The following is a 14,738-nucleotide window of genomic DNA, read 5'->3' as shown; positions in this document are numbered from 1 at the left end:
CCGGTCAGCGGCTCTGCAAACGGCTGACAGCCGCTTCTTGCCATTATTGACGTGCCGACTGTGTGTGGTGGGCTGGCATACGGTGACAAGGCCAGGATGCTCAGAGTCACAGACGGTGTCCTGTGGGGGCAAGATGAAGCATGCAGCCCGAGCCCTCCCCTCCGTGTGTGCCTCCCACACCTCTGGCCCCAGCGCCACGCTTCACTCTTCTTGACGGGGCAGTTCAGTGGGAGCCCCAGTTTCTCTACTTCTTACGTTCCGACCTCTGTGAAGCTTAGATAGCACAGGCAAGGTAAACAGATGTTGCAGATGCAAGGAATCAAAGCTGAGAAGCCAAATCCAAGTTTCCAGGAACAGCCAAGGCTACTGACTGGGCGTGGTTAGGGCCCCGAAGGGAAGGCTCAGACTGTGCTGCCAGCTCGGGGGACATGCTGATGGAATGTGTCATCTAGGTTTGAGACTGCAGGAGCAGGAAGCCCACCTTCCTTTCCTTTCCCGAGGACACGAGTCCCGGTGCGTGCCACCACCCAAAGGACACATGGGCGGGAGGGTGCAGTCATCCCGTCATTTGACATTTACCGCGTGCTGGGTCCTTCTAGGGAGTTCGAAAGCACTCTGTCCCTGTGAGAACTTTCCTGATGTGACACGGGGCCTGCAGGGTGGTTCTGGGCCGTGATCCCCACCGCACAGCTGAGGAAACTGAGCCCAGAGGGCTTTGCTTCAAAGACCAGCCCTCGGCCCACTCTTCTTCTGTTCTCTCCATCATTTCTTCCACCCGGCTGGTGGCATGCCAGCCTCCACGGAGGTCGGACACTTGGCACCACTGAGGGTGTCTCCACTCCTGAGGCGGTCCCAGCCCCACCTCCTGGGCCTGTCCTGCTTCACCCTGGGCTGGGACCTATGTGAGTGGTCCCTTTGCTTCTGTGGCCACAGGCCGCCATTACGGGCTGGTTCTCCTCCCCTGCCCAGGGCTGTCTCTCCTCTTATGTGTAAGTGACAAAACTCAAACGCTGAGGACCTTGGCCAGGTAGCTCCGTTGGTTAGAACATTGTCCCGACACACCAAGGTTGCAAATTTGATTCCTGGTCAGGGCACAGACAGTAATCAACCAATGAATGCACAAATAAGTGGGACAGCAAATCGGCATTTCTCTGTTTGTCTCTTTCTCTCTCTCTCCCTTCCTCTCTAAAACAAAACAAAACAAAAACACCCTCAAACACTGAGGGAACCCCATCATAGCCTTGATAACTGAGTCATTTCAAGTGGTGGTAGCTCATGCTTTTTAGAAAACGCTCGTTTGTACCTAGGAAGTTTCCTTCAAATAAAAGCATTCTTGTTAAGTCAACATTAAGTAAACACAGTGTTTATTAAGCCCGTAGGCTAATAGTTTTTAATAGTCTTACTATCACTGTGATAGTCTGACTTCATTTCCCACTCAGCAGCTTGTACTGTTTCTCCTGTTCACAACAGGTGGTTTGTGTTTGACACGGAAACGAAAGACCTGGTCACCGTGCACACAGATGGGAACGAGCAGCTCTCGGTCATGCGGTACTCACCAGGTTAGAGCACCCCCGTTCCCGGGACACTCCGCGGAGTTAGGAGAAAGTTCCACACGCCGCCTCCACGCGCAGTGCAAACTCTACACGCACCTGACTGGCACTTGGGGGTTCTCTTTCTCTCTTTGGTCCCTGTGCTGTGTGTGTGTGTCTGTGTGTGTGTGTGTAACTCTTTACGATGGAAGATTTCCACAGACAGAACCGGACGGAAGGGCACAGCTTGCCCCTCATGTCCATCAGCAGCTGCAGTAATTACTGACCCTCGGCCAGTCCTGTTCACCCGGAACTCACCACTGCCCCTCCCAGGTTGTTTGGAAGCGGTTCACAGACACCCTTTTCTCCATTCATATCCCTGTATATGTCTCCAAAAAATGAGGACTCTTTCTAGCTGCTCTATTGGAGTGTAATTTACATACAATGTGTCCGTAAAGTCATGGTGCACTTTTGACTAGTCACAGGAAGCAACAAAAGACGATAGAAATGTGAAATCTGCACCAAATAAAAGGAAAACCCTCCCAGTTTCTGTAGGATGATGTAGCAGCATGTGTGCATGCGCAGATGATGATGTAACACCGTGTATACAGTGGAGCAGCCCACGGCCATGCCAGTCGAGATGTGGACGGTACAGAGGAAAGTTCAGTGTGTTCTGTGGCTCGCTAAATTAGAATCCATGACCAAAGTGCAATGTGAATATCGGCGCGTTTATAACGAAGTGCCACCACATAAGAATAACATTTTTCGGTGGGATAAGCAGTTGAAGGAAACTGGCAGTTTGGTAGAGAAACCCAGTTCTGGTAGGCCCTCAGTCATTGACGAGTCTGTAGAGGCTATATGGCAGGGGTCCCCAAACTACGGCTCGCGGGCCGCATGCGGCCCCCTGAGGCCATTTATCTGGCCTCCGCCACACTTCCGGAAGGGGCACCTCTCTCATTGGTGGTCAGTGACAGGAGCATAGTTCCCATTGAAATACTGGGCAGTTTGTTGATTTAAATTTACTTGTTCTTTATTTTAAATATTGTATTTGTTCCCATTTTGTTTTTTTACTTTAAAATAAGATATGTGCAGTGTGCATAAGGATTTGTTCATAGTTTTTTTTATAGTCCGGCCCTCCAACGGTCTGAGGGACAGTGAACTGGCGGCCCCCTGTGTAAAAAGTTTGGGGACCCCTGCTATACGGGATAGCTACCTAAGGAGTCCTAAAAAATCTGTGCATGAGCCCACATCGAACTGCACTGAATAGGTATGAAACTGGGAGAGTTTTCCTTTTATTTGGTGCAGATTTCACATTTCTATCGTCTTTTGTTGCTTTCCTGTGACCGGTCAAAAGTGCACCATGACTTTACAGACACACTGTACAATGATTTACCCATTATAAGCTTATGATGCATTGATGCTTAGTAAATAAATCGGGGGACTTGTGCAACCAGCCCCACCATCCAATTTGAGAACCTCTTTACCCCCCCCCCAGAAGTTCCCTCTCTGCCCGTTGGAGTTCATCTCCGCCTCCACCCCCGGTCCTGAGCTGCCGTGCGGGTCTGTAAATCACCTGTTCTGGACACTTCATGATAATGGAAGCATATAACATGCAGCCTGGTCCGCCTGGCTGCTTTTCCTTAGAATAATGTGTTGTTGTTGTTTTGAGACTGATTCGTGTTATTGTGCATGTATTGATAGTTTTTTTCTTTTTTCTAATTGAATTTTTGGGGGTGACATTGGCTAATAAAAGTTTCGATTTTAGGCATACAGTTCTATCATATATTGTATTGTGTGTCCCACTCCAAGTCAAGTCTCCTTCTATCACCATTTTATCCTCCTGTATATTCCTTTTTAATTGCTGAATAGTGTTCTGTCTTATGGATACGCCACGTCTTCTTGATCCATTTGTCAGTTAACAGACACTTGAATTGTTTCTGTGTTTTGGCTACTACTATGAGTAACACTGCTATGAGCCATACTTTTTGTACACATTTGTTTTCCTTGATCTTGGGTAAACTCCTAGAAGTAGAATTGGTGAATCATAGGGTATGTTTATATTTGACATCGGATGAAAATGCCCAACTGCTTTCCAAAGTAGCCGCAGCATTTTCCATTCCCACCAACAGTGTGTCAGGGTCCCAGTGTCTCCGTATCCTCACAAACACCCGTTATAATCAGTCCTTTTTATTAGAGCCCGTTTTTTAATAGAAGTGTCGTGGTGCCTCCTGTGGTTTTAAGTTATATTTCTGTAAATAGTATCAAAGATGTTGTGCATCTTTTCATGTGTCTGTCAGTCATTTCTGCATCTTCTTTAAGGAAGTATCCAAATATTTTGCACATTTTTAATTGGGTTGTTTTCCTTACTACTGAGTTGTAAGAATTCTTTCTGTATTCTATATACGAGTTCCTTATCAGATATATGATTTGCAAGTATTTTCTCTTTGTGGATGGCTTGTCTTTTCATATTTTTAATGAGGTCTTTTGAAGCAGAAGCTTTAATTTTGATGAAGTCCAGTTTATTGATTTTTTTTAATGGATCATGCGTGTGGTGTCATAGTTAAGGTTCTGAAGATTTCTCTCCTACTGCTTTTAGGAAGGTTATTGTTTTAGCCATCCCATGTAGGTCTATGACCCATTTTTAGTTCATGTTTGTATATGGTTAGAGGTATGAGTCCAATTTTATTTATTCTGCATAAAGAAATCCACTTGTCCCAGCAGCATTTGTTGAAAATACAATTCTTTCCCTGTTGGATTATCTTGACACTTTTGTAAAAAATCTAGTAACAGTAACTATAGCCTGACCTGTGGTGGCGCAGTGGATAAAGCATCAACCTGGAATGCTGAGGTCGCTGGTTCAAAACCCCAGGCTTGCCCGGTCAAGGCACATATGGGAGTTGATGCTTCCTTCTCCTCCCCCTTTTCTCTCTCTCTCCTCCCCAAAATGAATAAATAAAAAATATTTTTAAAAATCTAGTAACAGTATATACAAAAGTTATTTTTCAGGATTCTCAGTTCTGTCTTGTTCATCTATATATTTATCCATATGACAATACCACACAGTTTTGATGATTATATTTTTGTAGTGAGTTTTGAAACTGAATAGTGTAATTAACTTTGTGTGGGATTTTTTATCAAAATTGTTTTAACTATTTTAGGTCCTTAGATTATTATATAAATTTTAGAATCAGCTGGTCAAGTTCTAATTTTAGAAAGCCTACCAGGATTTTAATAGGTTGAACTTACAGATCAATACGGGGAAAGTTGCTATCTTTATAAGACTGAGTCTTGTAATTCTTGAACAGAGAATGTTGCTCCATTTATTTAGGTCTTTATTTTCTATTTCAGTGCACAAGTCTTACACTTCCTGTGTTAAATTTATTCCTAAATTACTTTTTATGCCATTGTAAATTAGTTGTTTTGTTTTTGTTTTTGTTTTTTGCATATGGACTTTTGTATCTGTGACCTTTCTAAATTCTTTCATTAGTTTTAGTGGTTTTTTGTTTGTTAAATTCTTGAGATTTTCTTCATATGGGAGCATGTAACTGCAAAGATAGTTTTACTTTTCCTTTTGAATCTGGGCGCCTTTATTCCTTTTTCCTTATTGCATTTTCTACGCTCTCCAATGTGAGGATGAACAAAAGTCGCAAAGGAAGTCCTCGCCTTGCTCAGAGCAGTAGAGGGAAAACCGTGGTTTATCGTCAAGTATGGTGGTAGATGCTCTTTAACATGATGAGGACATTCCCTTCTCTTCTTAATTTGTTTAGATTTTATCAAGAATGGGTGTTCGAGTTTATCAAATGCCTTTTCTGTATCTGTTGAAATGATGATGTGGTTTCTGTCTTTCGTTTTATTAATATGGTCTTTGCTTGTGATGGGTCTATCCAAACTTTTTGTTTCTTCTTGAATCAGTTTTAGTAATTTTTCCATTACCTCTAAGTTGTCTAATTTATTGGTATAAAATTTTTCATAACATTGTTTATAGCCCTTTTAATTTTTCTGAAGTTAGTCATGACTTTATTACATTAAATTTCAGATGTTAGGCCATCGCTGCATTCCTGGGATGAATCTGACGCGGTCATGGTGTCTAATCCTTTTTTTCTCTATTACTGGATACTGTGTATTTGTTCATGTTCCGTTGGACTGCTGCGTCCGTGTTTGTGAGGGATATTGACACATAGTTTTCTTGTGATGGTTTTGTCTGGCTTAGTTATAAGACTGCTATTGGCCAGTAGAGGAAACTGGACAATGTTCCTTTCTTGCTCATTTTCTGAAAGGGTTTATAAAGGATTGGTGTTATTTCTTTTATAAAATATATATTTTATAGAATTCATGTGAGTTCAGGCACCACCAGAGCCTTTCTTTGTGGGAAAGTTTTTAATTAACTCAATGTCTTTGCTTGTGATGGGTCTATCCAAACTTTTTGTTTCTTCTTGAATCAGTTTTAGTAATTTTTCCATTACCTCGAAGTTGTCTAATTTATTGGCATAACATTGTTTATAACCCTTTTAATTTTTCTGAAGTTAGTCGTGAAGTCACTTCTTTCATTCTTGATTCTGGAAACTTGCATCTTCTTTCTCTTTTGTTCTTGGCTAGCAATCTAGGTAAAGTTTTGTCAATTTTGTTGATCTTTTCAAAGAATCAGGCAGAGGGAGGCAGTGTACACTGAGATGAGTCGGGAAGGGCCTTCCAGGCAGGGAGGGTACAATGTCCAGAGGCCGGAGAGAACCCTGGGCTCAGTGAGGAGTGATGTGGCCACGTGCTGGGGGGGCCTTATGGGCCCCCCTCACGGACTGTCTCAATTCCTTCATGGTGGAGGTAACCTGGGAAGGGTTTTATAAGGAAAGGAATGTGATCAGGTGCGATTTTCCAAAGATAGTTCTGGAAGACATGTAGAAGTCATTCAAAAGCAAATTTTCTCTTGGAGATAATTCATTCATCTGGCTTGTTTTTTTCCTAAATCTGTGAGGGCACCTGGCATGCTCCCTTGTAATTGGTCAAGTGCTGATGTTTAACCATTGCAATGTGATCTGTCGAATCTTCTTCGTAGATGGGAATTTCTTAGCCATAGGCTCCCACGACAACTGTATCTATATATACGGAGTCAGCGACAACGGGAGGAAGTACACGCGCGTCGGCAAGTGCTCGGTAAGCGCACTTCCCTCCCGGGGGCGTGTCTGGAGCCACTCACTCCCGTCCGGGGGGCGTGGTCCAGGGGGAAACATCCGCTGTGTCTCTCTCCCAGGGCCATTCCAGCTTCATCACTCACCTGGACTGGTCTGTGAACTCGCAGTTCCTCGTGTCCAACTCCGGAGACTATGAAATCCTTTACTGTGAGTGAGCGGCGACCAGGGCATTTGCCCTGAGACCCGACGGGGCCTCCCGCAAGGACCCACGTCCCGCGCAGTTCCGGCCTTGGGCTTTGTCCTCCGTGAAATAGAGAGGCTGGGCTGGAAAACCTCTCGAGTCCTTCCCAGCACTGAGACCCCTGGAGATTGGGGTGACCGTGGGCCCCTGTTGAGGAGATGAACCCCAAGGAGGAGAAGGCCACACTCTGTAGCGAGAGGCTAGAGGGGGACAGATGTGGCAGAGAGGAGCGTGGGACTGGAGCCGTCACAGTGAGAGGACCCGGAGGGGAACACTGTCCCCATCAGACAGACACGAAGTCTCTCCCGCCTGGGCGGGCAGCAGGCCCTGGGACCCCTCCTCCTCCTCGCCCACCCCTCCGGCCGGCGTCTGTGCCCAGGCGGGCCTGGGACCCGTGAGAGGGGACTTTTGCACAGGTGTCACCAGACCCATGTTTGCTCTTCCCAGGGGTTCCCTCTGCTTGTAAGCAAGTTGTCAGCGTGGAAGCGACGAGGGACATCGAGTGGGCCACGTACACCTGCACGTTGGGATTCCACGTCTTTGGTAACTTTCTGCAGCTTTCCCGCGGCTCAGACACAAGGTGTCTCTGCTTTTAGGATATTTCTCTCCTCATCAAGGAGTCTCGCGGTCGCCAGTTTTGTCAGACGACGGCGCTGCTGCGCGAGCCCCACAGGGCGCTCCCCACGGCTCCCGGGGGAGGGCCAGGCGGGAAGAGCCAGGAGATGGGTTCTAATCCTTTTCAGTTGTATGAACTGGGTCCTGGGATAACTCTCTGGAATCTTCTCACGGGAGGTGGTGCCAGACTTCCCAGATAGATGGACCAGATGGCACTCAATCAGTATACTTACCATGTGTTAGAGTTACTACGAGATCTTTTTGGTCCTTAAACTAAAATGTTCACTTCTTTTAAAGTTTAGATTGGGAATGTTATTCATCAATGACCTAAACTAGATGGCCACAGTATAGTAGGGAAGAAAAAAAGCAGCAGTTATCATCTCTTTCTGTAAGACTGTAAGTCGATAACCTGGTCAGAATTTCACGAATCTCCTTAGACTTGGCATTTTACCGTTTTCTGGTATTAAATGCTAGGATCCCTGGGTTTACTCCAGAACTTCCAGTTGAGAAACTGATGCATGTACAGCAGGGGTCCCCAAACTTTTTACACAGGGGGCCAGTTCACTGTTCCTCAGACCGTTGGAGGGCCGGACTATAAAAAAAAAAACTATGAACAAATCCCTATGCACACTGCACATATCTTATTTTAAAGTAAAAAAATAAAACGGGAACAAATACAATATTTAAAATAAAGAACAAGTAAATTTAAGTCAACAAACTGACCAGTATTTCAATGGGAACTATGGGTTTGCTTTTGGCTAATGCGATGGTCAATGTGCTCCTCTCAATGACCACCAATGAAAGAGGTGCTTCTTCCAGAAGTGCGGCGGGGGCCGGATAAATGGCCTCAGGGGGCCGCAGTTTGGGGACCTCTGATCTACAGCTCTCTTAGATCCAAAGTTACTGGAACCAGAAGGGTTTCCTAGAGCAATGGTCAAGGGACACTGCCCCTCAGACCATGCTTCAGACCCACCCGGGCACATGGCTCCCCAGCCAGAGCTGCTGCCTCGCCTGGCCCACGGCGAGCGGACGCTGCCCCTGCCAGGTGTCGTAAAACAAGCAGCAGCCACAAAGAACTGACCCCAAGAAACACCTGAAGGGCACACTCAGACCCAGAGTTTAAAAGTTCTTTGGAAAGACATTCATATGTAAAGGGTTACCCAGAAAAAGGAAAAGTTAGAGAACAGCATTCTTGAGGACGAGGCAGCTTTCCATCAGACACCTGGGGACAGAGGAAGGGGCACTGTGTGCAGAGCCAGCATTTCTGGCACATTTTCTGCTGTATTGTTAAGAAGGAACCTGAGGTAAAGGGGACCCAGCAGAACAGGGCTGAGCCTTGCAGGGGCTCCTGGGAACGCCTGGAGGGAGACACTCACGGGACCCGGAGAGACAGGGAGCGAGCAGAGCACTCTCTTGGCGCTGGTTTCTAAGCCCGGGACTCGGGCAGCTTTATTTTGGTGCGAGTTTAACGCATCCCCCACACAGTGTGGCCCAGTTTTTCTGGCATTAACAGTGCTATGTCTGTGGTTTCATGTTAGGAGTGTGGCCGGAAGGCTCGGACGGAACCGACATCAATGCCGTCAGTCGGGCCCACGAGAAGAAACTCCTCTCGACAGGCGATGACTTTGGCAAAGTGCATCTCTTCTCTTACCCTTGCTCACAGTTCAGGGTGAGGACTTGTCTTCACAAACCTCATCCCTTGTGGGGATGTGTTTGTGGCCCAACCGGGCCATTGGTTGGGTAATTAAAATGAAAGGTGTGTAGGTGAGTGCCACCAGCCGCAGATGTGACCCTGTCATCCACTGCCCGGGAGCACTTCAGGGGGTCCCCGTTGCCCTCCAGGAAGTCCCCCACTCTAGGAAGCCCTTAGATCGGGCTCCACTCCCTCTGTGACTTCCTTGGTGAGTCCCTCCCACCCTCTCCCCTCCACCACGGCCCAGCCCGTCTGCTTCAGCGCCCGCTGCTCTGAGCCGGCACCAATGCCTGGCACGCCCTCCTGGTCTTCCCCTTTCCTGACCCTCCTTCGCCAGGATGTTTCTCATCTCCCACCCCCTGGCATCTCTGGGGTTGGACATGCGCCCCCAGGGCAGCCGCTTGCCCGTGTCTGCCCCCCACGACCACCAGACCCCATTCTCGTGGTGCAGGGGCTCCGTGTGCTTGGGTCTGGTCGCTCCTGTCTCCGTGCACAGAGCACCGGGGGCCTGAGAGCCGGGAGGGAGGGCGGGCGGGCAGGATGACGGAGCGCGGGAACAGACGCAGAATTCCAGCGCTTTCCCACTCCCAAGCCGTGCGCTCTGCGTTCAGCGCCCTCGTGTTCTCTCCCCAGGCCCCCAGCCACGTGTACAGCGGGCACAGCAGTCACGTCACCAACGTCGATTTCCTCTGTGACGACAGCCACCTCATCTCCACGGGCGGCAAGGACACAAGCATCATGCAGTGGCGGGTCATTTAGTGCCGGCGGCAGGGCCCGCGGGAGCAGAGCAGGCCCGGAGGCACAGACCCCGTCCCTCAGTCACTGTGATTTCTGTTTTGTTGGAAAAGTTCTCACACACCTCAGGAAAACCACTCCCGGTGCCGGTTACCTTAGCTTCGTGTGGATCAGTGAGCGCCACTGTCAGGATCAGCAGTGCAGGTTCTCTCTGTTTTAACAACGTATAAAACACATTTTATGTTAACAGAAAACGCCAAGGTTTACATTACGGTGACATCGGCAGACTAACTGGTATATCCCTTCATAACTTTTCTTATGAACCCTTTGGAAACGGTCACACAATGCCTTTGCAATTACTGTGTCTAGGTGTTACCCTTTCACCTTCGAGCTTGCTAAAGCCGGATATTTATGATGTAGTAGATGAAGGTACTGAATCATGGTCACGGTTGATTAATTGGTCCTCAAGGGAAAAACTGATTGAGTGAATAATTGATTGCACAGCTGGGCCAGGAAATGCAGCTATGATTTCATGTGGTTCCATTGTCTACGGTTTCCTTCAGTTCTCTCTCTGGGAGGCCGGTGAGAAGGGGATTGATGAACATTTCAGCAGGGGATAACAGGCATTCCAGAGTTCAGTTAGACTGCCTGCCTGACCCAAAGCAGTGGGCCGCTTAACACCCTCCCTCGTGGATGGCACCCCCTTCTGGTCCCCGATCATGTGCCCCATGAATGGAGGCATCGGTCCACCTTCCCCTGTGTATTAATTGGCATGATATGGTATTGTACTTGTATAGGATTTTAGCAATTCATAATAAACACGTAAGGCTAGGCTTTACTACTTTATGCTTATGGACAGTGTATATTTGTATTTTAAGACCAAGTAGACTAGAGCAAGTCATAAAGATACCACCAACCTGCCGCGGGGCGCGGGGGAAGTCAGGGAGGCGGAGCCAGGAGCCAGGAGCCCGAGGCTGCTTCTCCTCAGGCCTTCCGCGCCTGCGCGGTGCGTTAGCTCTGGAGTCAGACTGCGTTCTGATGCGTCCAGCATAGGTGGCATCCATTTGTGAAGAAGGCCTTATCCCTTTTGATTGTGTGACAGACTGAAATGTATTGTTTACATTGGGGAATGTATCTCAGATTTTAAAATAGAAAAGTCATAAACAGACAAAGTCAGATTATTAAGGTTTTTACTTGTTCTAGGCAAGTAGGTGAATCAGACTGTCTGAGCTCGATAGCCCTGGTGGTTCAGATGGGAACGCAGTGTGACATCGGGAAGCGTCTCTTGGACATCGCCAGCCTTGCTGCGGTGCACGGGGCACCAGTAAACAATATGTATGACAGGTGAATCTTTTGTTTGTATGTATCCTTATCAAATATATTCTGTAATGAAATAAAATCCGAAAAGTGGATTTCTTATTGACCTAATAGTTATGAAAGTATATAAATTAAAATATTTAAAAATAGATACGATTCATACTATATTCTGTTTCATATACAGATAATTTTATTTTTCACCTAGGGACTATTGCATATGGTATGTAAACATGCATCAGAGTCGCAAAATAATCTTTTTAAAATTAATAATTGAAGGCCTTGACTGGTGGTGCAGTGGATCGAGCGCTACCCTGGAGCACCGGGGTCACCAGTGCGAGCCCGGGATGGCCGATCCGAGTGCCAATTAGGGCACATATGAGAAGCAATCAGTGGCACAATTACAGCTGAACAAAAAGTTGATGCTTCTCTCTCTCCCTTTCTTTTTCTCCCCTTCCCTCTCTCTCTTAAATAAAATTAATAATTGAAGGAATAACCAGATTAGAGAAGAAAAAGGGACCTATTATTAAATTATAAGATCTAGTTTTATTTCTGTATACTTCTACTATTTTTTAAGCTCAATTATAGGAAAAGTGTATTATGCATAAACCATTATTGCTGTCTCCCTACTTGCCTATATTTAAATGAAATTCTTAAACAGCCCAGTATTAGCTTCGGCAGTTATTCATTATTCACCCCCCATTAACATAGCATGCAATGGCCCTGGACCACCCTGGACCACCACAGTAGGAGAACCCAGACAGCACCCCGGTGCTCTTGGCCTCGGGGCACCTCCGGTTGCCCTGCCGTCAGCAGTTGCAGGTCCAGAGCAGCAGGTGATGTGAAAGCATTTCAGAAACTCAAGACAGTGTAGGGGAGGCCTTTCCCTTGTTCTGGAGTGTTCACTCTTCTGTCTCTCCTTCCCAGGCGGAGGCAGCTCTTGAGCTCGGGCATCAGCCAGGAGCAGAGGCTGGGAAGAACCCAGGGTGCCCAGGACAGCCGCTGGGGGTGGGGGTGGATGAGGGCGGAGTCCAGAGGGCAGCCCAGTGGCTGCCTGCTGAAGTCCCACCTTTCCCCAGGATGCCCAGGTGCTCTGCCGACCCCACAGCGGGGGGGGGGGTCCCCCTGAACACCTGGTAGAATGATAGAGCTGTAGGGGTGTCTTGGGGGGGTTTGCCAAGTGTGTTTGGGGGAACACGGTTCCACGGGGTGTTAGTAGGCCTTGTGTTTGAGAGGTAAAACAGGCTTGAGCAGGGCTTTTTTTCTCTTTTTGAGGATGGATCTTCTTGGAGTTTGTGAGCACACGGGGTTCCCACAGGGTTCCCAGGGCCGTCTGACCTGCCTTGCAAGGCGGAGTCTCCGGAAACACACGCTGGGGGAGCAGTTTAACCCCCTCTTTTTATAGCAGGAGAAACCAAAGCCCATGGAGATCAGGACTGGCCCAAGGCCAGTGTGAGCCTGGCAGGGCCTGCCTGGGTTGTTTCCTTGTATGAGATAAAGTTTACTGGACTTCTTAATGAGAAAGCTAATCTACCCCCTTAATGGCAGACTCAGAGGAGCCCTGCCCGCCCCGACCTGACCACCCAGAAGTAGCACCGTTCCTTCTCAGTGCCCTTCCTGCCGCATTTTTTTTTCCTACGAGTACATTTTTGGGTGGTGTTTCCATAATTGAGACATTGCGTATGTGATGCTTGAGGTTGCTTTTTTCGTATAACCTCAGAAGCATGTTTCCGTGTCGTTATAAATATCCCCCGTCGGCGGCATCACGGGCAGCCACTCCTGGTCCCATCCTCTCACGGTGATGATGATGGTAAGAAAAAGGTTGGCGCGTCCACCCCTGCCGGGGGCCGTGTCTTTGGTGTGCTCTCCCAAGCTTCTTCCACCAGCATTTGAGCAGGCTCAACGCTTTCTCATTAGGAACAACTCCCCCCATCTGCCCCTTACCCCTCTGTGCTCTGCAGGCCTCTCCCGGGCCCCTGCTTTTCCACCCCCCCCCCCGCGGCCCCCACGGTGTCACATCAGCTCCCAAGGTCTCCCTCAGCTCTTCAACCTCGTGAGGCCCCAATTTCTATCTTTGACTCAGCTTCCTTAGCTTTACACCTGATGTCCTCCTGTTGGCCCCTCAATCTCGTGCCCCGAGCCAACTGCAGCCACCTGTTCCCCCAGACCTGTACTCTGTCCTCCCTCGTGCCCAGGCCAGCACTGTGGCCCTCCACCTCTGACTCACTGTCCATATGACAAGCTGCCAATGATAGTAACTCTAGCAGCAGCAGCACCCCTGGAAGTACCTGGCACGTGGCGATGCGCTCAACTGAACAACCCAATGAGGTGTCTTCTTCCTTTTTTTTTTTTTTTGTATTTTTCTGAAGCTGGAAACAGGGAGAGACAGTCAGACAGACTCCCACATGCGCCCGACCGGGATCCACCCAGCACGCCCGCCAGGGGTGATGCTCTGCCCACCAGGGGGCGATGCTCTGCCCCTCCGGGGCGTCGCTCTGCTGCAACCAGAGTCACTCTAGCGCCTGGGGCAGAGGCCAAGGAGCCATCCCCAGCGCCCAGGCCATCGTTGCTCCAATGGAGCCTTGGCTGCGGGAGGGGAAGAGAGAGACAGAGAGGAAGAAGGGGGTGGGAGTGGAGAAGCAAATGGGCGCTTCTCCTATGTGCCCTGGCCAGGAATCGAACCCGGGTCCCCCGCACGCCAGGCCGACGCTCTACTGCTGAGCCAACCGGCCAGGGCCAATGAGGTGTCTTCTTAATGATGATCCTTCAGTTGCCGAGAGCCACACAGTGAAGAAGTTGGACAGGAACCCATGGACTCATGTTCCAGAGTTCTCACTAACCACTGCACCATTCAGCCTCTCTAAAACTCGAGGAGTTGTTGCCTGTGTCCACATCTTCTCCCCATCTGTGCTGCCTTTGCCCTGGCCGGCCGCCGTCACTGCCGGCCTTGCTCCACAGGACTCGCTGGCAGTGCAAGTCGCTCTCTTCCTTAAAACCCAGCAGCGGCTCTAAGGGGTCGCTCCTTCACAGAGCACGCAGGGCCTGTTCCGTGGGCTCCTGTCCCTCCAACACCGTCTGTCTGCATCCACCTGCTGAGCTATCTGTCCTGACACCACCCAGTCTTTACGCATGCTCTCGGCCCTAACACTCTCCCTCCCAGTTTTCTTTGCCAACCACCATAGCATTTGTAACTTAGCTTAAAAGTCGCTTCCTCCAGGAAGCCTTCCCTAAGTACCTAGTCTGGGTCCTGGTCCCTCTTTTGTGTCCCCGCTCATTGTACTTCCCTTATCACATTGGATCGTAAGCCTCACGCAGCCCTCCTGCCCACAAGCTCCCTGAAGCCCGGCGCCTGGGGCGGACAGGTGGTCAGCGCTAGGCGGACACACCAATGAATGAGCTGTGAGTGGCCAGGGGGCTTCTGGACTGCTGTGAGATTCCTAAACCCTCACCCTCAGCCCCGAGTGGTTTTTCCTGCTTCCCTGTTT

At 48.8% G+C, this 14,738-nt stretch overlaps 1 protein-coding gene across 6 annotated transcripts in view; it reads left to right on the top strand.

Moving 5' to 3' along the window:
• Positions 1 to 11,351, top strand: part of EML1 (EMAP like 1) — a 177,638-nt gene extending 166,287 nt beyond the window's left edge. For all 6 annotated transcript variants that reach the window (XM_066344748.1, XM_066344746.1, XM_066344749.1 and 3 more), the window contains 6 exons: positions 1,471 to 1,559; positions 6,580 to 6,677; positions 6,775 to 6,862; positions 7,344 to 7,439; positions 9,050 to 9,180; positions 9,838 to 11,351. In XM_066344748.1, the coding sequence (XP_066200845.1) occupies positions 1,471 to 1,559; positions 6,580 to 6,677; positions 6,775 to 6,862; positions 7,344 to 7,439; positions 9,050 to 9,180; positions 9,838 to 9,963 (628 nt within the window). In that variant the 3' untranslated portion in view covers positions 9,964 to 11,351. The remainder of the gene's footprint in view (positions 1 to 1,470; positions 1,560 to 6,579; positions 6,678 to 6,774; positions 6,863 to 7,343; positions 7,440 to 9,049; positions 9,181 to 9,837) is intronic.
• The last annotated feature ends 3,387 nt before the right edge of the window (positions 11,352 to 14,738 follow it).

Source organism: Saccopteryx leptura, chromosome 6, assembly GCF_036850995.1.
Source record: "Saccopteryx leptura isolate mSacLep1 chromosome 6, mSacLep1_pri_phased_curated, whole genome shotgun sequence".
Taxonomy (NCBI): Eukaryota; Metazoa; Chordata; class Mammalia; order Chiroptera; family Emballonuridae; genus Saccopteryx; species Saccopteryx leptura.
Note: the sequence above shows the minus strand (reverse complement) of the source record. Positions and strands in the feature narration are given on the sequence as shown.